The 27,178-nt window shown below is 42.2% G+C and overlaps 1 protein-coding gene across 5 annotated transcripts in view; it reads left to right on the top strand.

The window, feature by feature from the left end:
- Positions 1 to 275: 275 nt before the first annotated feature.
- The window catches only part of LOC112240759 (mannosyl-oligosaccharide 1,2-alpha-mannosidase IB), a 109,745-nt gene continuing 82,842 nt past the window's right edge, over positions 276 to 27,178 (top strand). The window contains exons 1-4 of one of the 5 annotated variants that reach the window (XM_024409030.2): positions 276 to 498; positions 1,126 to 1,191; positions 1,827 to 2,296; positions 22,312 to 22,567. In XM_024409030.2, the coding sequence (XP_024264798.1) occupies positions 1,983 to 2,296; positions 22,312 to 22,567 (570 nt within the window). In that variant the 5' untranslated portion in view covers positions 276 to 498; positions 1,126 to 1,191; positions 1,827 to 1,982. The other 4 variants (XM_024409025.2, XM_024409017.2, XM_024409003.2 and 1 more) reach the window with 4 other exon arrangements.

Genomic DNA, 27,178 nt, shown 5'->3' with positions numbered 1-27,178 from the left:
TTTCCATGTGTCTCAATAATGATCCACCATCCAAAGGACATCCAGCCAATTTGACACAACTTTGTGAAGCATTGAAGTCAACCTTGGCCAGCATCCCTGAATGCTTTCTTTTGACCAATCACATCTGATCTGATTATCAAAACACCTATTAGTGAAACAATATCAGAATTGGGCTGCCTGTCTAAACGCAGCCAGAACACTGCTAATTTACACAGATAAACACGTTGCAAATAGCCTTTCGAAATTGATAGACGCTCCCTAAATTTACCAGGCTGGAGAATGAGGGGAGGAGTTTTCGGTCTTTGCAGCAGTATCAACATGCCTGAACATAGACAGGGCTAGTTATCCACAACGAAAGAAGCAAAGTGGAAAGCAAAACTCTTAAAGGCAATCATAACTAGCTAGCTGAAGACATGAGCACATTTCTGAAAGCGGCTATTTGGAAACTGTGGACTAGGATGCCTTTCTGTCACCGATATCCTCAAAGGCATTATTGAGGTGATGCAGCAGCAGCGAAAGAATCGTAACGGACCGCCTCCGGTAGCTAGCTTACAGTAGCTAGCTAGGTAGATGCCTTTACAGAAAAAGGCGCAGTCTTTTGGCCAAGTCGTTTTACAAACTCCAACATATCCGAAAAAAAGTTGCTAATATTACAATACAATATTGCGGGTGCACATGTATTTGTTTAATCAGCTAATGGTAGATAGTCAGTTTCTCCTTTAGCAATTTAGCTAGCCATCTGTGCTAGCCAAGCCTGTCAATTCAGCGGATGAACTTGGTATTCTGTGTAGACGCCGACATCAGACGTAGGGCCGTGTGAGGAAGCTGAGAAAATATATTGGGAGTATTCAACTAGCTAGCAGTACGTGTTGAATTTAACGGCAACATAACATTTTACCTGCGCATTTGTTTATGAAATGGTAATGGAGGAATTTCTCGGTAATTTAGCTATTAAGGCTTCATTCTTGTCGATTATGCGATAATCGCTCGATGTTAATTTTTCACTGTTTGAAAGCTATGTATCCTGCTCAATTAGTTTACAACATTTAGTTAGGTATTAAACAATTGCTTAACTGTATTAATAGTTTTGTGTCGTTGGGTTTGATTCGTTTTTTTGTTATCCAGTTCATAACGTTAGCGTTCGGATCTCAACCAAACAACATGGATCAGAATGACAAAAGGATTTGCACGGTAAGATTGGTTTCTCCAAGCTGATTAACTAAATATTCTTAAGTGTTACTTGGAAGTATATTACAGTAACATTATTATTTTTAAATGTGTCGTCTCGCACTACATTTGTTATATGATAACTGACTAAACTCCACGGTGAAGAAGTGGAGTTTAGTACACTAGGTATCACTGAAGGGTGGTGGTGATGTGCATTGTTGGCGTAGTGTGTGGTGGTATCACGCGCTCACGCAGGTGTTTCTGCTATCTACGTAGCGCTATTTTATGTAACATCTGCTAGCCTGCATACCTAGAAATATCTTTCCCTTTTCAAACCGGTTTAACACATTTATTTGCCGACACTCCTTGGAAAGTGCTTTCAATGCACTGTGCGTTCTGTATGACTTGTCCTTATGGACAAACTAAGATTGTGTGCTTCATAAATATAGTACATTTCACCCTAGTCAGAAGCATGTGTTTATGTTTTCGTAAATGTAATGACTTTTAAAAGCCTCCAGTGTATTTTGAGTGTGACCTTTTTTATGCTATTTGTCTGACTGTATGTAAGACGGGCAGTTTTCAGGCTAATCAACCATAGGATAATATCGGAGTAATGTAGCTACCTGCTATTTCCTCATTACTCTCTCCTTCAATTTCAGAATAAAACCCATACATTTACTGGTGACCAGTCACTTCACTGAGGGACCACGACACTTGATTTCTGGACACGTACTTGCCGTCACAATGAGATAATACAGCAGCAGATAATACAGCTGTGACATTTGTCCACCCTGAGTTGATTTCCACAATCCAACATGACCACACCAGCTCTACTGCCACTGTCGGGCCGCAGGATACCCACCCTGTCACCCGGCGCCGCCTCTTTCCCACACCACAGGGCCACCCTGAGGCTCTCAGAGAAGTTTATCCTGCTCCTCATCCTCAGTGCCTTCATCACTTTATGCTTTGGAGCTTTCTTCTTCCTCCCGGACAACTCAAAACACAAGCGCTTCGACCTGGGCTTGGAGGACGTGCTGATTCCGCACATCGAGGCGCCCAAGGGGGCTAAGCATCCTGGTGGACAGGTGGTCATACATGGACAGGGGGACCATGATGAACACAGACACAGGTAAGAGATGCTGAGGGCTGCTCACCTGTTGCTCCCTAAACTTTACACATGTCAGTGTGAATTAAAATGCATTACAAAAGTGCAATCTCTAAAGCAACTCCAACTAGGCTACATTTATTAGACACTGCTTTTATTTAAACACATTTTTCAAATGTAACCTTTATTTAACGAGGCACATCAGTTAAGAACAAATTCTTATTTGCAACGATGGCCAAACCCAGACGATGCTGGGCCAATTGTGCGCCGCCCTGTGACTGCTTTGAAGAAAGAGGAGCAGAGAAATCATCTATGTAGTACTCAACCACTTATTGGGACATCAGTAGCATTTACATAAAATAACACTGTCTGTCTGGTCCGTATCTCCAGCAAATTGTTTGTCCACAGATCTTATTCAAGAGCTACCAGAGTACAGTCACATGACTCTAAAAATCCAGGTGGGAAAGGAAAGGGAGATACCTAGTGAGTTGAACAACTGAATGTATTCAACTGAAATGTGTCTTCTGCATTTCATACCTAGGGGTGAGGGATGGCCACTGCAACCAACATAATAAGAACTCCTGTAGCCTTGCATCTGGGTTACTCTCAACCTTGTTCGCACATGCAGTTTTAAAGCGACTCCAATCATATTTTTTTGCGTATTCGAATATGTTATTTTTCATGCCGTCTGAACAGTCAAAAAGCACATGGAATCGGAAGTTTCAATGCACATTTCAAACCATCTATGAAGGTGGTTTGAAATCCGATACAAATCTGATTACTGTCCATGCGACTTGTCTGAAAGGTCAAATTAGATTTATTTGACCAAGTAGTTTTTAGATTATTTGGCATATCTCATTGCTTGCAAGCTACTCTGAATTTGACAAGAACATGTGGTAGCTGCCTAAATGACTACTGCCCCGTAGCACTCACGTTGGTAGCCATGAAGTGCTTTGAAAGGCTGGTCATGGCTCACAACAGCATCCTCCCGGATACCCTAGACTCTCTCCAATTCGCATACCGCCCCAACAGATCCACAGATGACGCAATCTCAGTCGCACTCTACTGTACACTACCCTTTCCCACCTGGACAAAAGGAACACCTATCTGAGAATGCTGTTCATTGACTGCAGCTCAGAGTTTAACACCATAGTGCCCACAAAGCTCATTGCCAAGGACCCTGGGATTAAACACCTCCCTCTGCAACTGGATCCTGGACTTCTTGACGGGTCACCCCCGGTGGTAAGGTTAGGCAACAACGCGTCTGCTACGCTGATCCTCAACACTGGGGCCCCTCAGGGCTGTGCTTAGTCCCCTCCTGTACTCCCTGTTCACCCACGACTGCGTGGCCAAACATGACTCCAACACCATCATTAAGTTTGCTGATGACACAACAGTGGTAGGCCTGTTCACCGACAACGATGAGACAGCCTATAGGGAGGAAGTCAGAGACCTGGCCGTGTGGTGCCATGACAGCAACCTCTCCCTCAATGTGAGCAAGACAAAGGAGCTGATCGTGGACTACAGGAAAAGGAGGGCTGAACAGGCCCCCATTAACATTGACAGGGCTGTAGTGGAGCGGGTCGAGAGTTTGAAGTTCCTTGGTGTCCACATCACCAACAAAGTATCATGGTCCAAGACAGTCGTGAAGAATGCATGAGAACACCCCCCCCAGGAGACTGAAAAGATTTGTCATGGGTCCCCAGATCCTCAAAAGGTTCTAGGGCTGCACCATCGGGAGCATCCTGACTGGTTGCATCACAGCCTGGTATGGCAACTGCTCGGCATCTGACTGTAAGGCACTACAGAGGGTAGTTCGTTTGGCCTAGTACATCACTGGGGCCAAGCTTCCTGCCATCCAGGACCTACAGTGCCTTGCGAAAGTATTCGGCCCCCTTGAACTTTGCGACCTTTTGCCACATTTCAGGCTTCAAACATAAAGATATAAAACTGTATTTTTTTGTGAAGAATCAACAACAAGTGGGACACAATCATGAAGTGGAATGAGATTTATTGGATATTTCAAACTTTTTTAACAAATCAAAAACTGAAAAATTGGGCGTGCAAAATTATTCAGCCCCCTTAAGTTAATACTTTGTAGCGCCACCTTTTGCTGTGATTACAGCTGTAAGTCGCTTGGGGTATGTCTCTATCAGTTTTGCACATCGAGAGACTGAGATTTTTTCCCATTACTCCTTGCAAAACAGCTCGAGCTCAGTGAGGTTGGATGGAGAGCATTTGTGAACAGCAGTTTTCAGTTCTTTCCACAGATTCTCGATTGGATTCAGGTCTGGACTTTGACTTGGCCATTCTAACACCTGGATATGTTTATTTTTGAACCATTCCATTGTAGATTTTGCTTTATGTTTTGGATCATTGTCTTGTTGGAAGACAAATCTCTGTCCCAGTCTCAGGTCTTTTGCAGACTCCATCAGGTTTTCTTCCAGAATGGTCCTGTATTTGGCTCCATCCATCTTCCCATCAATTTTAACCATCTTCTCTGTCCCTGCTGAAGAAAAGCAGGCCCAAACCATGATGCTGCCACCACCATGTTTGACAGTGGGGATGATGTGTTCAGGGTGATGAGCTGTGTTGCTTTTACGCCAAACATAACGTTTTGCATTGTTGCCAAAAAGTTCAATTTTGGTTTCATCTGACCAGAGCACCTTCTTCCACATGTTTGGTGTGTCTCCCAGGTGGCTTGTGGCAAACTTTAAATGACACTTTTTATGGATATCTTTAAGAAATGGCTTTCTTCTTGCCACTCTTCCATAAAGGCCAGATTTGTGCAATATACGACTGACTGTTGTCCTATGGACAGAGTCTCCCACCTCAGCTGTAGATCTCTGCAGTTCATCCAGAGTGATCATGGGCCTCTTGGCTGCATCTCTGATCAGTCTTCTCCTTGTATGAGCTGAATGTTTAGAGGGACGGCCAGGTCTTGGTAGATTTGCAGTGGTCTGATACGAGAGGTGTATTGTGGGCATTTGTGAAGCAGTCTTTAGATGTAGAGAGCAGTAAGTGTTAAGCTTTTACTCTACTGCTCGCTCTGCAGTGACCTCTGTCACCACCTCTGAGGTGTGTTTTTATTTTTCTGTTTGTCATTGAACTTGCCATAGCTTACGTTGACGTGGCCTGCCCAAAATAAACTATTTATTGCTGTTTGATGCCTGGGAAGAGATGAGGCTGGGATCAGAAATAAGTGGTAGGCTACATAGCAGTGTGAACAACACTGCAGTAGTCACTACTGTATTGATGAAGTAAAGAGGGTTTTGCTATGTTTCAGTCGCTTACTGTAGATGGGTTTAGTTTTCATTGAAAGAAGGTAATGGTGTTGGTGGCAGCCTCAGACAATGGCATCACTGCCAACTGAAATTGGCTTAACAGGTGGGGTTTGAGGGGGTGGGATATGGTGAGTGTTCATGTTCTACATGAAGAATGTTGAACGAACATTCTGCGTTTAACCTCCCAGAACCATTAATTAGTTTGTTTTAGTTTTTTTTCTTCTTGGCTGTGTTTTTGTCGCTCACAGCTTATGGAAATATATTCGGCTTTGCATTTTTTTAAAACCGCTGACTCGGCCATTAGCAAAACATCGTCATCGTGTGTTAGTGAGGACAGTGTTCAAACGGGCCCTGAATGAGTACAAGGAGGATACAAAAAAATCCCCTCAGGAAATATGTTCTAGGAGAATAACTAGAGTCCAGATTATTATTATTATTGCTTTGCCATGGGTTTTCTTCTTTTGTTCCTGTATATGTTTCAGATATGGAAGTTGGTTTTAAGTGCATGTTTGGCACTCTCCCTGTACTGTCCTCTGGATCGGCCTATTGTTTCCGAAGGTGTTGTGATTTCTTGGCAGTGACATTAAATTGTAAAGGATTGAATCCTTGGCTCACGTGCTTTTAACTCTCAGCTTGAAGTGAGTTCAGTGTACTCTCGTAAACATGACTAGAATTTTGTGTGCTGTGTTCATTATTTATTTATGCCTATGGTTGAGTTGAACGTTAAGCTTGAGGGTGAGTTGAGAAATCCATTAGGAATTACTGACAGATCTGAAGTTGTTTAGATATTTGTTACATGTTTTCGGTCAGTTTGTTTTGAATCCTATCAACACATCTCGTTATCTGACGTGTTCAGCCAGTGTTCACCAAACAGATTTTGGGAAAGGATGCACGTATTCATAGGCATCATTGTTATTGTTCATGAAAGAGCACAATTAATTGTGTGTGTGTGTGTGTGTGTGTGTTATTTTTATGTATATTTTTTAAAATTAGGGCGATTTTCAAGTTTTCATAACAATCGGTAATCTGCATTTTTGGACTCCGATCATGGCCGATTACATTGCACTCCACGAGGAGACTGCGTGACTGACTACCTGTTATGCGAGTGCAGCAAGAAGCCAAGGTAAGGTGCTAGCTAGCATTAAACAATGAAATATTAACATAATCACTAGTTAACTACACATGGTTGACGATATTACTAGTTTATCTAGCTTGTCCTGCGTTGCATATAATCGATGAAGGTGCCTGTTAATATATCATTGAATCATCGCCAATACTTTGCCAAACTGGTGATTTAACAAGCTCATTCTCGAAAATAGCACTGTCGTTGTACCAAACCATAAACATCAACGCCTTTCTTAAAATCAATAGACAACTATATATTTTTTAACGTGCAAATTTAGTTAATATTGCCTGCTTTCACACATTTATTTTAACTTGGGAAATTGTCACTTCCCTTGCGTTCTGTGCAACAGAGTCCGGGTATATGCAGCAGTTTGGGCAGCATGGCTCATTGCAAACTGTGTGAAGACTATTTATTCCTAACAAAAACAGCCAACTTCGCCAAACGGGGGATGATTTAACAAAAGCGCATTTGCGAAAAAAGCATAATCGTTGCACAAATGTACCTAACCATAAACATCAATGCCTTTCTTAAAATCAATACACAAGTATATTTTATTAAACCTGCATATTTAGTTATAAGAAATCCAGGTTAGCAGGCAATATTAAACTGGGGAAATTGTGTCACTTCTCTTGTGTTCATTGCATGCAAAGTCAGGGTATTAATTTGCCAGAATTTTACGTAATGATGACATAACATTGAAGGTTGTGCAATGGAACAGGAATATTTAGACTCATGGATGCCACCTGTTAGATAAAGTATGGAACGGTTCCGTATTTCACTTAAAGAATAAACCTTTTGTTTTCGATATGATAGTTTCTGGATTTTACCATATTAAAGACCTAGGCTCGTATTTCTGTGTGTTTTATGTTATAATTAAATATATGATTTGATAGAGCAGTCTGACTGAGCGGTGGTAGGCAGCAGCAGGCTCTTAAGCATTCATTCAAACAGCGCTTTTGTGCGTTTGCCATCAGCTCTTCGCTGTGCTTCAAGCATTGCACTGTTTATGACTTCAAGCCTATCCACTCCCGAGCTAGTTAGCGGGGTGTGCGCTAATAGCGTTTCAATTGGTGACGTCGCTCGCTCTGAGACCATAAAGTAGTTGTTCTCCTTGCTCTGCAAGGGCCGCAGCTTTTGTGGAGCGATGGGTAACGATGCATCAAGGGTAGCTGTTGTCGATGTGTTCCTGGTTGGAGCCCAAGTAGGGGGGAGGAGAGGAATGGAAGCTATACTGTTACACTGGCAATACTAAAGTGCCTAAAATAATTTCCAATAGTCAAAGGTATATGAAATACAAATGGTATAGGGAGAAATAGTCCTATAATAACTACAACCTAAAACTTCTTACCTGGGAATGTTGACGACTCATGTTAAAAGGAACCACCAGCTTTCATATGTTCTCATGTCCTGAGCAATGAACTTAAACGTTAGCTTTTTTACATGGCACATATTGCACTTTTACTTTCTTCTCCATTTTGTTTTTGCATTATTTAAACCAAATTGGACATGTTTGATTATTTATTTGAGGCTAAATTGATTTTATTGATGTATTAAGTTGAACTAAAAGTGTTCATTCAGTATTGTTGTAATTGTCATTATTACAAATAAATAAAAAAATCGGCCGATTTTAATCGGTATCGGCTTAATTTTGGTCCTCCAATAATCGGTATCGGCGTTGACAAATCCTATTCGGTCAACCTCATCTTACGCACACACACACAGAGTACCAGTCAAAAGTTTGAACACCTACTCATTCCAGGATTTTTTTATTTTTACTATTTTCTACCTTGTAGAATAATAGTGAAGACATCAAAACTAGTGAATAACACACATGGAATCATGTAGTAAACAAAGTGTTGAACAAGTGAAAATATATTTGAGATTCTTTAAATAGCTACACTTTACCTTGACAGCTTTGCACACTCTTGGCATTCTCTCAACCAGCTTCATGAGGTAGTCACCTGGAATGCATTTTAATTAACAGGTGTGCCTTGTTAAAAGTTTAATTTGTGGAACTTCTTTCCTTAATGCGTTTGAGCCAATCAGTTGTTATGACAAGGTAGGGGTGGTACACAGAAGACCGCCCTATTTGGTAAAATACCAAGTCTATATTATTGGCAAGAACAGTTCAAATAAGCAAGAGAAATGACATTCCATCATTCCTTTAACACATTAAGCTCAGTCAATCTGGAAAATGTAAAGAACTTTGAAAGTTTATTCAAGTGCCGTCGCAAAAACCATCAAGCGCTATGATGAAACTGGCTCTCATGAGGACCGCCACAGGAAAGGACGACCCAGTTACCTCTGCTGCAGGATCAGTTAGTTACCAGTCTGAGAAATTGCAGCCCAAATAAATGCTTCAGAGTTCACGTAACAGACACATCTCAACATCAACTGTTCAGAGGAGACTGTGTGAATCAGGCCTTCATGGTCAAATTGCTGCAAAGAAACCACTACTAAAAGACACCAATAAGAATAGACTTGCTTGGGTTAAGAAACACAAGCAATGGACATTGGACCGGTGGAAATCTGTCCTTTGGTCTGATGAGTCCAAATTCGAGATTTCTGTTTCCAACTGCCGTGTCTTTGTGAGAAGCAGAGTAGGTGAATGGATAATCTCTGCATGTGTGGTCGCCCCCCCGAAGCCTGGAGGAGGTGTGGGGGTGCTTTTCTGGTGACACCGTCAGTGATTTATTTAGTATTCAAGGCACACTTAATATGCCATCCCATCTGCTTTGCGCGCTTAGTGGGACGATCATTTGTTTTTCAACAGGACAATGACCCAACACACCTCCAGGCTGTATAAGGGCTATTTGACCAAGAAGGAGAGTGATGGAGTGCTGCCTCAGATGACTTGGCCTCGACAATCACATGACTTCAACCCAATTGAGATGGTTTGGGATTAGTCGGACCGCAGAGTGAGGAAGAAGCAGCCAGCAAGTGCTCAGCATATGTTGGTATTCCTTCAAGACTGTTTAAAAAAAAAAAAAAAAAAAGTATTTTAAATTTTACCTTTATTTTACTAGGCAAGTCAGTTAAGAACAAATTCTTATTTTCAATGACGGCCTTGGAACAGTGGGTTAACTGCCTGTTCAGGGGCAGAACGACACATTTTGTACCTTGTCAGCTCGGGATTTGAACTGGCAACCTTTCGGTTACTAGTCCAATGCTCTAACCACTAGGCTATCCTAGTATGCAAAGGGTAGCTATTTTGAAGAACCTCAAACATACATTTTTTGTTGTTGCTTACTATATGATTCCATATGTGTATTTTCATAGTTTTGACATATTCACTATTATTCTACAATGTAGAAAATAGTACAAATGAAGAAAAACCCTTTAATGAATATGTGTGTCCAAATTTTTGACTGGTACTGTATATTTCTTAAATATCTGTGTCTGCCAAGTCGGTAAGAGATTGACCTGGTCCCTTGAAGGAACAATTTGCCCAACCAGTGTCATCATGCCAGAGCCAGCCTTAGCAGGGTTGGGATCAATTCATGAATAAAAAAAAATAGCCTACTCGCAGAGTCTGTGTGCTGGTCTTCCGTAGTAGGTGCATCCGTCTCTGCCAGGGGAAACCCGATACCAGAGCTGTGGTTGCACTGAGCCACAGGTAAATGTAATTACATATACCTAACAATCTGGGTCATAGTTCAGCCTGACACCCCAGCCTGCTGATTTATTATAATTGGTGTGATCTTAGGAATCATACCTCTGTTCTGTGCTTCATTCTCTCCATGTCAGACACAAACAGCATGACTAGATTCATCTGCAGCTCTGTGTGTGTGTGTGTTGCAGCATTGCACTGAACCGTGACTAATAATACACTCACATATACACGTGCGCACACACCTCTCCCATCTCGGTGCGGAGGAGCTTATGGAACAAAACTTATTGGATTGCAGATCTGGTGAAACCAGTGACAGGCAGCCCTTCACATTGAGAAGGAAGCATGTGTGTGTGACTGCACTTCTAAAATGGGTTCCTGATCCACTGGCTCTCAGAATATAGCTGAACACCTCCAGGTCACCATGGGTACTGTCATCTCATCATACATGATTAGGCCTACTACCAATATATGCTGCTGCTTCAGTGGTGGGGGGGGTTTAATCACGTGAAATCGGTGTAACCAAGAACACCATGCAGAGCAATGGGGAGGCTTTGGTTTTCTCATTCTCTTTTACGAACATGCTGTTTTTTTTTTTATCGACACCCCCCCCAAAAAACAAAAGAACCTGCAGAACACCAACAAACAGTCACAAAGTTGTCATACACTATTTCATCTGAGAAGCATGCGACAGGCTTTAGACTGTTGGAAAGCTGGCATTACTGCTTGTTGCGCTAGGGGAACTCATTCACTGGGTTGAATCCATGGTGAAAGACTGTCATGTCGCAGGGATTTCTCTCTGTGAATACACTACCGGGGTCAGCTTTGCTGGCTGTTCATGAATAATGTATTATGTGTGGGAACAGCTGGGCATCTGCTTTCACTTATGACCCATAAAGAGGATCTCCTCTCAGGGCTCCTCAGGCTCTGGAGCCAAACATGAGCTCTGTGTCTCTTCTCCTCCCCCACCCACCTACCAGTTTCTACCATCCATGAAATGGCTAGGCAACTTAATGGCCCTAGATCTGGGATTTTCATGCATGTGCTGTAGATGGTTTTGGTCTTTCTGACGATCCCAGAATGTACTCAAGCTGTAAACGGTTTTGTGTGTTTGTGTGTGTTTAAGAGGAGGGGTAGAGAAGGGCAGACTGGTCTGAGAAGGTGCAACACAAACAAAACCCCAGAGACACAAGACTAACGTGACTGGGAGATCTATGCTACATGGTTATTGAAAGATAACCATAGAGAAATGTGGTTGAAATAGAGTACAAAACATGAGGGACACCTTTAATAATATTGAGTTACAACCCCCAGCCTCAATTTGTTAGGGCGTGGACTCTACAATTTCATGTCCTTTGGGTGGTGGACCATTTTTGATAACTGTTGGAAACTGTTGATTGTGGAAAAACCCAGCAGCATTGCAGTTCTTGGCCCAAACCGGTGCGCCTGGCACCTACTACCATACCCCGTTCAAAGGCACTTAAATCTTTTCTTGTCCATTCACCCTCTGAATGGCATACATACACAATCCATGTCTCAAGGCTTCAAAATCCTTCTTTAACCAGTCTCCTCCCCTTCATCTACTCTGGCTGAAGTAGATTTAGCAGGCGACATCAAGGGATCATAGCTTTGGTATTCACCCAGTCTGTCATGGAAAGAGCAAATGTTCCTAAGATTTAGTACACTCGGTGTATGACTAGACTAATAGAAGGCCATCAAGATAAACATGATGGCTATACACATTTCTAGAGAAAGACACATCTGAAACACAAGAATCCATCAATACAGAGCACATTGCTGAAAAGCCAATCAATTCAGTAACGCACACCCACACACAGTTTCCATGCTGCAGCAGTCAGACTCAGCTGTAAGTGAACTGCAGGGCCCATGACTAAAACAGTCCGAAGCTGGATTCATCATGGACTTAGTGCTCTGTCACAAAGCGCTAATCAGCCCAGACCCCCTAAGGGAGGGGAGAGACCAATGGAGAAGGCTCTCCCAGGATCCTGCACATTATTCAGGGACGACAGTGTCAGCCAGCCATGGTGCCAGCACCTGCCTGAGCAGAACGTTTGACTCGTCATCGCCAGTTGGAGTGTCTCACTTTGCCTCCGTTTGTCTGCTCCAAGCTGCTCCTGCTCGTTAACGGTGATGACGAGCTTCTTTGAGAGAGAGAGACTTGTTTGTGTGTCTGACTGTAACACAATGCTCTCTAAAACACAATGGCGGGCAGGGACAGCACTTAAGCCGAGTGGCATCACTTGCCAGCCAACTGACCGGAGCTGCAATTACTCTTGTCAATTCAGGAAATGAGTTCAAACTGAGAGGCCCAGTGAATTAGAAACCATATCCAATCTCTATGGCCTTCAATTCAGGACCTTAGAGATTGAAGTGGAATTGACCCCAGCGGTTGTTGGCAACTGGTGTGGTAATTAGTACATGCTGATGAGTAAATTAAATTGGGGCTCCAGCAGAGGTTTGTGATTCAGCACCTTATCTAAAACCCACAATGTCCCATTTTGTTTTTCAGTTGACTGGTCTTGCTGTGTAGAGCACCATTTTGTAGCAGCCCACCCCATATTCATCTAGCCTCAAGCTTGATGATTGATACTTGAATCATGAGTGTTACTACTTCTGGGCTAGAGTAATTGTACAGCCCTGTTGGTCCCCAGGATTGTAGCGCTGAGGAACGCTGTTAAGAGGCATTAGTCACACAGGGATATAGGTCATGATTCTGTGATGAGGCCATACAGCCAGGGGCTCAGGTGACCAGATGGAACAATGGCTGAGCAGCCAGGGAAAGTATGTCATTACACACCCCCTGAATGCCGAGCTTGGAGTGCTGTCATCCGTTATACCACCGCTCGCTTCAGGCATGCCAAGTGGGTCATGGGAAGTCTGGGATGGGAAGTCTATGGCCAGCAGCGGCTTATATGAACACAAGACAAAGGAGGAGAGGAAGGAGGAGGAGGAAGACGGAACAATTGTACTCAGCATGTATTTTATTCACGATCTGTCAGACCTCTCTACTTAAAGGTGAAGTAAAGCTAGACTTGTGTGCATCACTTGATCGATACCATGAGGCTATTGTTCCCAGGAGAGCCCTTCTCTCTGAGAGCAGTTTTGATACAGACCAAACAAATGCACAGACTTAGGCCTATGCCAATGGGTTTCACCAGAGAGGGACTGCTTTCACTGACTACAGAGATGGGACATTTTAGCTATCAACTTCAGTTGAGGGTTTTGTTAAATTCTGTGCTCCTGATTTATAAACCCATTATGTTCTCTTTACCTTGTTTGAGACACTGACGTGGACTTGATAACCTTGAACAATGGACATGATCTATTCTGCAGTGCGCCTCTTGGTATTTTAGCACACACTTCTTCCACCTGCTTGGCATTCATCTATTCCTCTTAAAGAGGGGAAACAATTCCAAATGAGCAGAACACAGGTGTGATTTTCCCAAGCAAATGACTGATTCTCAAAGTAAACACTATCAGTAACCAGCGACGATGGCTGCACTGTGAAGACCCTGGCGTAATGAGAGGGGGAGATGGAGGGAGAGATGCTGTGAATCAGCCATCAAACCCTCCAAGCCACCAGACGTAATTAATTCTGTGGAGCGGGAGGTTTTAAGCAGAGCAGGAGATCAATGGATGAAGTAATTTCCGTGGGTGAGACACCTGTGTGCAGGGGAAGCGTTTCATTGCATTACATTATTCATGTCAACCCCCAAAACAGCATCTATGCGTTTGCAAATCCTCTACCGTCTTTCACTCTCTACTTCCCGCTCTCCCTCTGTTGCTTTCTGGTTCTAGTGTCAATACTAGGTAGCTAATCCAGCACTCTGCTGTTCCTTAAATCCCTGGTGTTAATTCTCTTTCCGCTACCTTGTAAATAGTCAAGAGGAAAATGGAGGTAAAAAAGCGAAGGCTTACATATTCCTCCCTAATCCTCATTTTAAAGCATATGCCTGGGCCAGAACTGGAGATGAGTAACTCTAAACCCACTGTCCATCCGGGCTGATGTCATCAGGGCCCACACAGATGGAAGGATGGAACATGACCGAACAGAGAACTGTGGGAGGATGGCGGAAAGCAGGAGAGACAGTTTTATATGAAGGCTTTATTGTTTCATGTGTTCATTTAATCTTACAGGCTACACATTCACAGTTAAAAGCTGAATTGCAGTATAGGCCTACTGATAAAGACAAAAATCAAACTAGACATGACAATTGGGTAGATTAACAAAACAATGAAATTGATGGTGATGAAGCCAGCTTTGGACAATTTCTTCACAATGAGACTGGTGCTTTTGAGAACCCAGTGGAGATAGATTTGATGGTAGTGATGCAGTTGGTTTGCTGGCCCTGATGTCCTCATCCTCTCTGTAGCCTGCCTGTGATGCCAGGTGATAGAGTTCCCTTGCTGGCCCTGATGTCGTCCTCAGCTCAACCTCTCTGTAGCCTGGACTTAGTAGTCCTCCACAACTAATGTGTAGCACAGATCAGTCCATAGCATTAGTCATCCTCACTACAAGCTCTTTGCCATTTCCACAATGCAGTCAGGTGTCATTGATCAAGGAGCCGGTGCATCTTTTTAAATGCTAACATTAGTCATCAGCTAGCGATCAAGCTACCCAAACCAAACAAGCAGACTTGCCATCAATTTTTCAGCTCTATGGATAAAAACAACCAAACATATTGAAACCAAATCTTCATGACTTATTAAAAACAAAAAGCTAATTTAGACACTCATCTAAAATATGTGCAGAGTTCTTTTGTTTAGGCTGAGTTGTGGCGCCATGGCAGTTATTATTAGGGTTGCCAAATGTCTCGTATTAGCTGGGCTGTCCCTGATATTGGGCTAAATTGGTTTGTCCCATACGGGACCTCCCTTGTCCCGTATATTCATCCAATCACAGCAAAAGACGTGGGTTAAGCCCGTCAGTGGTGACTCGGCAAAAGCTTTCTGTACTTTATGCCATCGGGAATTCTTAATTGGCCATTGATAGGAGAATGACTTAACTCAGCATGCATCCACAGAAATGCACAAGAAGGCCACGCTAGTTAAAGGTGCAAGCAATATCGGTGCATTCATCGTGACAACTTTGCTTTGGAAAATGATAATCGCGGCAAATGAAGCCTCGTGTACCATACAGTTAAACATGGACTCGGCTACAACAGCACCGACTGTCTTGTTAAGCTCAAAGGTGCCTTGTTTCATGACTCAAATGTTGGGAAGAACGAAAGCTGAGATTTTTTTTTTTTTTTTTCTCTTTGCGGTAAAGGTCCAAATTGTGATTTCTTTGATAATTTATTTTGAGGATTATTCACATAAGTTTACGTAATGATAGTTTTAGTACAACTATAGACTAAATGGAATATAAAAATGTTTTGCCTTTCCAATTGACTAAGAATATGATATACACTGTATTTATTCACACAACGCCATACCCACACCACCGTGGCACCGTGTACTGGCACGCCACCTTTTCTCCCTTATTTGTTAGTGAGAAAGTTGGCAACCCTAGTTATTATGGGGATGGGGGGGCAGGATATGGGGATTGGGGTATGGAGTCGGACACATTGTTATATTGGAGACTGTTTTCTTTGTCTAGTCACACAATGTTTTCACAGCATTGCTAAATTGCTTTTTGGGACACACAGCATCACTTACAATGGCAGGGAATGGTAGCTAGAGACTTCCATCAACTTGAGTACCTTAAATATTTTGAATTGTGCTCCTAACTTTGTGCCAATATTCTTCAACTTTGGTGCACATGTGCTCCTTGTACTTACATTTTTTTATTTGTATTTTTTTAAGTCAGTGTAGAGCCCTGGCCATGTTCTCATCTCCAGCTTCTCTGCTAAACGTGAAACCTCAGCCTCCCAAGATAAAAACCTCTCTTCCCCTGGCTGTATTTCTTATCCCTGAGAATGAGCTCTGATCTAAGCCTCATGGCCATTCTGAATAGTACCATGGTGAAGGCTAAGGCAGTCTGCTGCTCTCCACAGTGAGTCATTCTGCCCGGAGTGCCTGGACCAAAAGCCTCGGGATAGGCAGCGAGTGCCAGGGAGCACCGGGGAATGAAGCATCCCTCTGATCCTTGTACCTCATATGTAGCCACCGCGTCTGCGCCTATATTTTAGATGAGTGTGTGTCAGGGTTTTCATTTGGCAACATTTTTATTTACAAAACATTTGATAAATATAACGGCCCCATATGCATTGAGTCCGAAACCTGATTAGTGTGTCAACCCACAGTGCTCAGAATGACAAATCACGTTTAGAATATGCTAATTCATATTAACAACATGCAACGATGTGTGGTCCTTCTTATCGAATTCAGATGTGCACTTTGAACATGATAGAATAACTGTCCACATTTGACTTTTCCTCAGCTAAGAAGATAAGTAACGAACGCATAAATCACTAGTCTGTCAATTTACTATGGTAGAAAAGTTTAGGCTACCTATTCTGTTCGTCATCTCTTGTCGAGAAAGAAATAGCCTATTCCAAACAGACTCTGGGACAGTTGTGGGACGATAGATCTGAAATTCATACAACCAGTACGCCTAGGCTACATAACTTTTTTTTTTTATGAGTCTGATGCAACAGGCGTTTAGCTTAATGCTGAGAAACTATTTATTAATGAGCGCAGCAATGTGCACAAGACTGTCGGCTACAGCAAATGTTCGTTCCATAATGCAATTAGCAAGAAAATGCCATTGTCACAAGTGCGCACTGCACATGTTACCGGTTCCATGTGACGGAGATTACATTACATGTACCATCCCGGAATATATACGGTATGACCGGTAGTGTAAACACGGGGCGCTATTTGTTTTTTCAAATGTAATAAAATCCCCCAAAACATCCCATACCGAAATGCGAACAAGTACCAAGGACTTCTCATAGCGAAGGCTAGGTAAATGCTAATTTACTACTAGGACTAGGACAGACAACCCAGCTCATAAAGTTGTGCAAGTATCTCAAAATGCAGTTTGCAGCATGCACAAAACAAATATTAGGCAGCAGAAATCTTGTCTCTGCTCCTGTTACCAAGAAGCTTGAGCTTGCTAGCTAGCGTTAGCCACTTTAATGACATTAGCAATTTAGCAAAACCAAGCTGGGAAGAATTTACTTGGCGGAGCTTAGTTAAACTATTAAGTTATGTTACAGTGGTAAAGTACTTAAGTAAAAATATCTCAAACTACTTTAGTACTTCAAAGTATCTGTACTTTACTATTTATATTTGCCAACTTTTACTTCACTACATTCCTAAAGAAAATAATGTACTTTTTACTCCACACATTTTCCCCGACACCCAAAAGTACTCTTTACATTTTGAATGCTTAGCAGGACAGAGAAATTGTCCAATTCACGCTCTTATCAAGAGAACATCCCTGGTCATCACTACTGCCTCTGATCTGGCAGACTCACTAAGCACATGCTTCGTTTGTAAATTATGTCTGAGTGTACCCCTGTCTATCCGTAAAAATTAAAAATGGTGCCGTCTGGTTTGCTTAACCTGTTTGGGGTATGGGTTTTTGATTATTATTTATTAGATTATTTATTTTTTAAGTCACTGTCTTTCCTGCAGTTCCTACCGCTTCCACTGGATGTCACCAATTTGTAGAAATTGGTTGAGGTTTTTCCTTTGTGTAATGAAGTACCATAGCTCAGAACGAACGTCACTTCATGTGTATCTTTTGATAGAGGCGCGTAACTAGAAAAGTAGCGTCAGTTTGTTTTGCTCCTGTATTGAACACAGATCATCCCGTCTTCAATTTGATCGATTTTATATACGTTTAGAAATACCTGAAGTTGTATTACAAAAATAGTTTGAAATGTTTTGGCAAAGTTTTTAAATGGACATTATGGATATATATCGACGGAATTAAATCGAACAAAAGGACCATTTGTGATGCAAAAAATATTTTTGCTTTTGTTACTTAAATATTTCAAAACAAATCATTTTTGACTTCTACTCAAGTAGTATTTTCCTGGGTGACTTTTACTTGTGCCATTTTCTATTAAGGTGTCTTTTACTTAAGTATGACAATTGTGTACTTTTTCCACATATGTTAGTACCAGTCAAGTTTGGACACACCTACTCGTTCAGTTTATTTCTTTTTCTTTTTTTCTACATTGTAGAATAATAGTGAAGACATCAAAACTATGAAATAACACGAAGTAACCAAAAAAGTGTTAAAAATATCAAAATATATTTGAGATTCTTCAAAGTAGCCACCCTTCGCCTTGATGGCAGCTTTGCGCACTCTTGGCATTCTCTCTACCATCTTCACCTGGAATGCTTTTCCAACAGTTTTGAAGGAGTTCCCACATATGCTGTTGGCTGCTTTTCCTTCTCTGCAGTCCAGCTCACCCCAAACCGTTTCAATTTGATTGAGGTCGGGGGATTGTGGAGATTAGGTCATTTGACGCAGCACTCAATCACTCTCCTTCTTGGTCAAATAGCTCTTTCACAACCTGGAGGAGTGTTTTGGGTCATTGTCCTTTTGAAAAACAAATGATTTTCCCACTAAGCGCTAACCAGATGAGATGGTGTATAGCTGCAGAATGCTGTGGTAGCCATGCTGGTTAAGTGTGCCTTGAATTCTAAATAAATCACTGACAGTGTCACCAGCAAAGCACCATCACCTCCATGCTTCTGGGTCATCCGTTCACCTACTCTGCTTCTCACAAGACACGGCGATTGGAACCACAATTCTCAAATTTGGACTCATCGGACCAAAGGACAGATTTCCACCTGTCTAATGTCCATTGCTCGTGTTTCTTGGCCCAAGCAAGTCTCTTATTATTGGTTTCCTTTTTAGTAGTGGTTTCTTTGCAACAATTCGACCATGAAGGCCTGATTTCACGCAGCCTCTGAACAGTTGATGTGTCTGTTACTTGAACTCTGAACCATTTATTTGGGCAGCAATCTGAGGTGCAGTTAACTCTAACTTATCCTCTGCAGCAGAGGTAACTCTGCAGATTCCTTTTCTGTGGTGGTTCTCAGAGCCAGTTTCATCATAGCACTTGATGGTTTTTGCGACCACTTGAAGAAACGTTCAAAATTCTTGAAATGTTCATTATTGACTGACCATGTCTAAAAGTAAGGATGGACTATCATCTGTTTGCTTATTTTAGATGTTCTTGCCATAATATGGACTTAGCACTATTTGGTAAAATACCATCTTCTGTATACCACCCCTACCTTGTCACAACACAACTGATTGGCTCAAACACATTAAGAAGGAAAGAAATTCCACAAATTATAGTTACCACGACCGGTTAAGCTTTCTAGCGCAGGCGTTTCACACACTTAACAAGTCCAATACGGCAAATGAAAGATAAACATCTTGGTAATCTACCCACCGTGTCCGATTTCAAAACTGCTTTACAGCGAAAGCACAACAGGATTGTTAGGTCATAGCCAAGTAAAAAAAACACAGCCATTTTTCCAGCCAAAGATAAGTTACAAAAAGCAGAAATATGGATACATTTAATCAATAACCTTAACTTCATCACAAGGCACTCCCAGGAATCCCAGTTTGACAGCAAATGACAGACTTTATGGAACAAATCAATCATTTATGTCCAAATAGCCCCTTGTTGTTAGCGTGTTCAGACCACTAATTCATCTTAATGAGGCGCAAACACTTCATCCAGACAAAAACTCGAAAAGTTCCGTTACAGTCCTTTAGAAACATGTCAAACGATGTATGGAATCAATCGTTCAGATGTTTAACATAAAACATAAGTAATGTTCCAACCGGAGAATTCCTATGTCTGAAGAAAAGCACTGGAACGAGAGGTAACTCTGTCGGGAGCACGCGTCATGAGACCAAGGCACTCTGCCAGACCACAGACTCAGAGGTCTCATGAGCCCCTCCTTTATAGTAGAATCCTCATTCAGGTTTCTAAAGACAGTTGACATCTAGTGGAAGCCGTAGGAAGTGCAACCTGACTCCATAGACACTGTATTCGGTAGGCCAAGCTTTGAAAAACTACAAACCTTAGATATCCCACTTCCTGGTTGGATTTGTCACAGGTTTTCGCCTGCCATATGAGTTCTGTTATACTCACAGACATCATTCAAACAGTTTTAGAATTTTCAGAGTGTTTTCTATCCAATACTAATAATAATATGCATATATTAGCATCTGGGACAGAGTAGGAGGCAGTTCACTCTGGGCACGCTATTCATCCAAAAGTGAAAATGCTGCCGCCTATCCCAAAAAGGTTAATTGAAATGCATTCCAGGTGACTACCCCATGAAGCTGGTTGAGAGAATGCAAAGATTGTGCAAAGCTGTCATCAAGGCAAAGGGTGGTTACTTTGAAGCGTCTCAAATATAAAAATCTAATTAACAAGGTTGGAAAGTGACTGAAGATGAGACTGATGTTCAAGAGGTGGACATTGAGGAGGTCCAGGGAGAAGACATGGAAGCCTGAGAGGAAGACAACCAAAGCTTTAGTTTCTAGACTATCATTTTACAGATGTATGTTGAAAAAGTTTCTGGGAGATGCGATGGATCATTCAATATTTCCTTTCTTTTGTTGTTCAGTGAAATCATCCCATGTGAAGAGTCAACTCATTTAATTACATTTTAATTTAATTAAACCCTCCTGGGGACTAACAAACTACATAATAATGTGACAGATGAAATTAACTTAATGTTCTTTATATCCTAAATGTATTTCTCAAGTTCACTGCAGGTATTTACTTCAATGTTGCTACAAATATTCAAAGGTATAAAAAAGAAAAATAAATAAAAGAAAAATAGTTGACGGTATTGAAAAACCATCCCATGGCTTTTTCCAAATACCCCAGTGAACTATATACATCCGAAGCATAGTAGTAATTCCATCGTGGTGCAGTCTTGACAATCATTTCTCATAGACCGGCTGCAAGTGTTCTAGCATTACCATGGTTACACCCTGCTACTTCCGTTTTGCCAGTCTCATGCTTCTTGCGCTTTGTAGAGCTGTTGTGAAGGAAGATGTCAAGGAAGTGAGTGTGTTTATACAGGACCTCCCGCCCCCACCTACCGTCAACCAATCATGTCAATGGGGCGGCAGAGTAGCCTAGTCGTTAGAGCGTTGGACTAGTAACTGGAAGGTTGCAAGTTCAAACCCCCGGGCTGATAAGGTACAAACCTGTCCTTCTGCCCCTGAACAGGCAGTTAACCCACTGTTCCTAGGCCGTCATTGAAAATAAGAATTTGTTCTTAACTGACTTGCCTAGTTAAATAAAGGTAAAATAAATAAAAAATGCAGAGCTATAATGAGCCCTCTGCATTATTAAAACATCTGGGAGGCGCATGGGGAGCCCCCCCCCGTTGTGCAGCTCTCTATTCTCTGCCGTCCTGGGGGCTCATCATAGGTGAAGTGAGCCGTGATGGCGGATCTCATCAGAGCACGTCTCCGTATCCACCTGACCCCTTTTTTTGGCGGTGTTTCATCTCGCTCTCTCCTCTCAATTTCATGCTTTCTTTTATCGCTGTACTGCTAGAGATGTTGGCTCTCTGTCCGTGCCTACAGCTCAGGCTGTACTGTGTGTTTTTGTCTGTGTGGCAGTTGCTCTTATGCACTTTGACTCACGGCTGGCTTTTATCTGTCCTGTTCTCTCCCTCTCTCACACACGCAAGTCCCCTGCTCTGTCAGGGTTTAGCCCTCCAGTTCACAGCCCACATCTCCAGGGCCCTTACAGCTGAGAACTGGTAGAGGTGTTTTATAATTTCTAACATATCTAGTATATTATAGAACTGCAAGAGAAAAGGGATTAAGAGGACTGTTTTTTTTGTCAAGGCTTTTTGATTCCTTTGTATTTATTTTTCCACAGTAGGCTGAATATGGCTTTAGGGAATAAGCCTTGACATGTGGCCCAGATCTTCAGTTTGTTATACAATGTTGAACCTATATGTAATATTTCAAGCTGTTTGGTTTGATGTCATTTACTTCCTGGTTGTGTTGTAACCTGTGAGCTGACTTCCTGTTTCTCTTTAGGGAGGAGGAGGAGAGCTTGCGGGATAAGATCCGAGCGGACCACGAGCGGGCGTTGCAGGAAGCCAAGGAGAAGCTGAGGAAGTCCCGGGACGAGCTGCGGGCTGAGATCCAGACTGAGAAGAGCAAGGTGCTGGAGGACCTGAAGAAGGAGGGGCCCAAGCCGTTACCACCGGTCCCCATGCCCAAGGTGGTGGGGGTCAACGATGGAGACCCCGGGGAGCCCGACATCAAGGAGAAACGAGACAAGATCAGAGAGGTGAGAGCGAGAAGGGTCTTGGGGTGGTAACTAAGAGTCTCTGCGACGTCGTTGTCTTTTACCTGCCCCTATTTTTCAGCTATGTCCTGTGTCTCGATCTGATCGTTCAGTTGCTATTTCTGAGGTGCTAAGTGGAGACAGTCAGAGCCAACCTGAGACCGCTTTCCTTTCCCCCATCCATCCATTCTCCGAGATAATTACCTTGTTTAATCCCTTTCTGAACACTTACTGCGGCACAGGGCCAGCCCATTCACTCTAAACCTGCCTTTGTCTTCCAACCTGCCTTTTGTTCCCACATAATTATCATTCAAAGTATGCTGCCATAAACTCCCAAATGAGGAGCGCTAATAGCTATACGGTGGCCACCCGATTGCTTTGTGACTGTGAGCACAAGTCATATCTCTATAGAACACGGGCCGACTGTCATCAACGATAATGTTTTAATCACGAGGATGGCTATTTGTGTCGCACTGTTGCAAAATGTTGTATTTTTTTTACTTGCATGTTTTGCAGTCATGACTTGTTTAACTTGTTTAATAGAATGAAAATGAGGCACACCATCTGTCCAACCAATAACATCACTGTATACTGTACGTCCCTGCTCTGTGTTTACTTGGTAATGTAGCGAGCCACTAGCCAGGTCAGTGCCCTGTGATCACCAACAACTTATAGGGAGGATTTCAGAGACCTGGCCGTGTGGTGCAATGACAACAACCTCATTGTGAGCAAGACAAGGTAGCTGATTGTGGACTACAGGAAAAGGTGGGCCTAACAGGCCCCCATTAACATCGACTGGGCTGTAGTGGAGTGGGTTGAGAGTTTCATGTTCCTTGGTGTCCACATCACCAATGAACTAACATGGTCCAAACACACCAAGACAGTCGTGAAGAGGGCACAACAATTCATTTTCCCCCTCAGGAGACTGAAAGATTTGGCATGGGTCCCCAGATCCTCAAAATGTTCTACAGCTGCACCATCGAGAGCATCCTGACTCGTTCCATCACCGCCTGGTATGGCAACTGCTCGGCATCTGACCGTAAGGCGCTACAGAGGGTAGTGCAAACGGTCCAGTACATCACTCGGGCCAAGCTTCCTGACATCCAGGACCTATATAATAGGCAGTGTCAGAGGAAAGCCCATAAAATTGTCAGAGACTCCAGTCACCCAAGTTATAGTCTGTTTTCTCTTCTACCGTACGGCAAACGGTACAGGAACGCCAAGTCTAGGACCAAAAGGCTCCTCAACAGCTTCTTACCCCCAAGCTGAACAATTAATAAAATGTCCACTGGATTATTTATTTTGTGTACAAGTTATCTCGATTAACCTGTACCCCCGCACATTGACCCTGTATATAGCCTCGTTATTGTTATTTTATTCCGTTACTTTTTATAATTTTTTACTTATTTTATTGGGTAAATATTTTAACTCTTCTTGAACTGCACTGTTGGTTAAGGGTTTGTAAGTAACAGTTAGGTCTACACCTGTGGTATTTGGCGCATGTGACAGTTTGATTTCGATTTTTGATCTGTGGAGACAGAGATCACTTATGGGTTCATGTAGCTACTCCTCAAAGTAGGGTGGTGATCATGCTGTCATGTCACCGCAGTACTGCAAAATTCTGGTAACATTTCCAAAATTCCCTGGTTTTCCAGAAATTCTATTTGAATGATTCCTGGATTTCGTGCTTATTCCTCGTAATTCCAGAGATCTTCCAACCAGGATTTCTGGAGAACTGTCAACAGATTATTTTTTTCAACCCTATGTCACTCAGCCTGTCCCTAGATAAGTTCAGTTTCCCACCATATACCAAATCGCCACCACCATATTCATATTTCCTATAGGGACCAGAGCTGACATGCTAGCCCTCCATTCGCTTGAAAAGAGCGCACTATTCCCCTCCACTTTGGTTATGAAAGGGCTGGTCATGCAGCTGTTATGCTTTTGTCTTGAGGAAGATGGAGGAGTCCTTTTGAGGGGAGGAAAAAGACAGTACATTTTTTTGGGGGGGGGTTGTTATTTGATACAGAGGAAAATAGTGGTCTTTGGTTGGTTAGGATTATAGCATTGTGGTGTTTTTAGAAAATATAGGAAAAGATGTGTTGTACTGCATTTATTAGAATTTGTTTGTGTGAATGATTTTGTTACCTAAATTTCTTGACCATAAATTAAGAAAATTATCACAGTTGAGTGAGTGGCTATAATTTCTGCTTGTGTGTTTTAGAGCTCGACCGATTTTTGGATATATTTTTAGAGTGGAACTATTCACCGATAACTGATATCTGCTGATGATAATTATAATAATAGCTGGGGATTTAAAAAATAATAATTTTATCTTCTGTATGGATTGTGCTTAAAACAGCCCTACAAAAATACTCAAAGCAGATTTCTTAAATTTAAGAAACATTTAATGGATTTGGAAGCTGAGCATTTTTGATAATTGGTTAACTTATTTTTAACAAATGAGGGCATTGCTGTTTTCTTATGGTCATTTGGTTTATCCCAAAAGTAGATCACACCTGTACAGTTGTGAATGAAACATGATTTATGTAAGTGGATAATTAAATGATAACAGTAGGCAAAAACAACATTCAGATTGCGGAATAATTAAAAATTATTAGGCAAGCTTTGAATTTGTGAACTAAAAGGTTAGGAGCACCACATAAAATGTAGGAGCACCAGAAAGACTAGATTTTCTAATGGAAAAACTTACTCTAGTGAAAGGACTATAAACTGCACTGATTCCAGCAAAAATACATTCCTAGACTGAAGACTGAGCTGCTTCATGCTAGCCAGCTAGACAACAACGACAGGACACATTTTCAATGTATTAATATTTAGCTACGTTTTCGTTGTTTGCAGGGCTGTAGCCACTGAAATATGACAGTTGTCACTTGAAAGGAAAAACATATCACAAAATTTGCTGTTCTGCCTCTAGTGCCAAGTGTTGCCTCAGTGACCAGTCCTTGCTATGTGGGATCCTTAATATCCCTACCCCATTGAAGTAAGCATTTTAAAATGGTTATGTTAAGGTTCGGCTTAGGTAAGGGTTATGGGTAGGGTAGGGGTTAAGTTTAGGATTTAGGGAGGTGTCCCAAGGATTCCAGATGGCACTAATCCTCAAGTACTCTCATAATCAAGTACTCTCATACATCTCATACAATAAAATTTGATTTGATTTGATTTACAGATAGTTTGCTGAGCACTTGTCATGGAAATGGAGTGGTGTAAAGTGACAACCCATACATCAAAACGTAGCTGCGATGTGCTAGTTTTGAACCTGCTGTTATTTTTGTCTCTGAAAACATATGAGTAACTGGAGGAGTAACCTTGGCAAACAGCAAATATAACACTACATTTTGCAGGCTTCACTAAAGGGCTGTAATGTTAACGTTACCACAGAGTTGAAAGTGCTTAACAACACCCTACCATGGCACTTCATGTAACAGTACATGGACAGTTCACATCTTATTGAGCTGTCAAGCTTCTATATACTCAGCACTCGTAGTAACAGTTCACAGTAGTTAACTCTCCTCTCTGACTAGTGTAACTGCATTGGGTGATCGTGTCCAGTCTTGCTGTAGCATGCCATGGCAAATAGGCTAGGGCCATGTAAAGAGCGCCCTCTTCAGCACAAATATTATCTGTCCTTTTCAGTGGATTAAACGGTGATACAGATCATTCCCATAAACGGCTAATATCGGCCGAACATATCGGTCAGCCGATAAATTGGTCGGGCTCTAGTGTTATTCCCCATGGAGCTGGGTACTGTGACTGTAAAGCCCAGATAAATCAATAGCTAAAGTAGGCCTTTAAAAAAAAGGGGGGAGGGGGATCTAGATGCTGCCTGTACAGAGATGTATGGGCCCATAAAGATAGCATTTAGATGGAGATGTGGAATCTGCGTAGAACTGTTTCCTGAAGCATTCTACCCTGTTCTGAAAGAACTCCCTGGGTTTACCATCGTGCTGTGTTTGGTCAGGACGTGTCGCTTTATTCATTTGTTCGTTTTGAGACCCGTTACTAAGCACTTCCCCGCAACAAACATTGTGGGCGCTGCTCGTTATTTCTCAAATTTTGTGTGAAAGAGAAACTAATCGATGTTTTTGCGTTTCATGATGATTGAGCTCAGTCAGAACTTGTGGCTAGCATGAGTCCGTTTGACAGCGGTGAGTGATGGCGTGTGGGAATAACAGTGGCTGACAGCATATCATCTGTTGCTGAACAACAGTGCTACAGCGTGTCTCGCGGAGTGATCTTCAAGAGAACTGCACAAAAAAGATCAGGTAAACCGCGAAGCACACGGGCATCTCCCACTCACGCAGCTGCCAAACTGAGCAGAGACAGCTGCTAAGTGGAGAGTGCACTGAACCGAGAGCGCAGTTGCACTTGGCCAAATCAATTCCAGTTATGAAATAATTACACGTTGCGACCCACCATTAACAGGTTGCGACACACACTTTAAGAAAGGCTGCTGTAGACCATCCAAATAACGTGTTACCCAACGTTCCTATAGATTTTTGAGAGCCATTATTTTGTTAACACTAATACAGTATATGCATTATGTTGATTCCTGCTATGAAAGTATCTGCCTGTTAAGTTGCTGGCTCTCAC

Source organism: Oncorhynchus tshawytscha, linkage group LG03 (assembly GCF_018296145.1).
Source record: "Oncorhynchus tshawytscha isolate Ot180627B linkage group LG03, Otsh_v2.0, whole genome shotgun sequence".
Lineage (NCBI taxonomy): Eukaryota > Metazoa > Chordata > Actinopteri > Salmoniformes > Salmonidae > Oncorhynchus > Oncorhynchus tshawytscha.
Note: the sequence above shows the minus strand (reverse complement) of the source record. Positions and strands in the feature narration are given on the sequence as shown.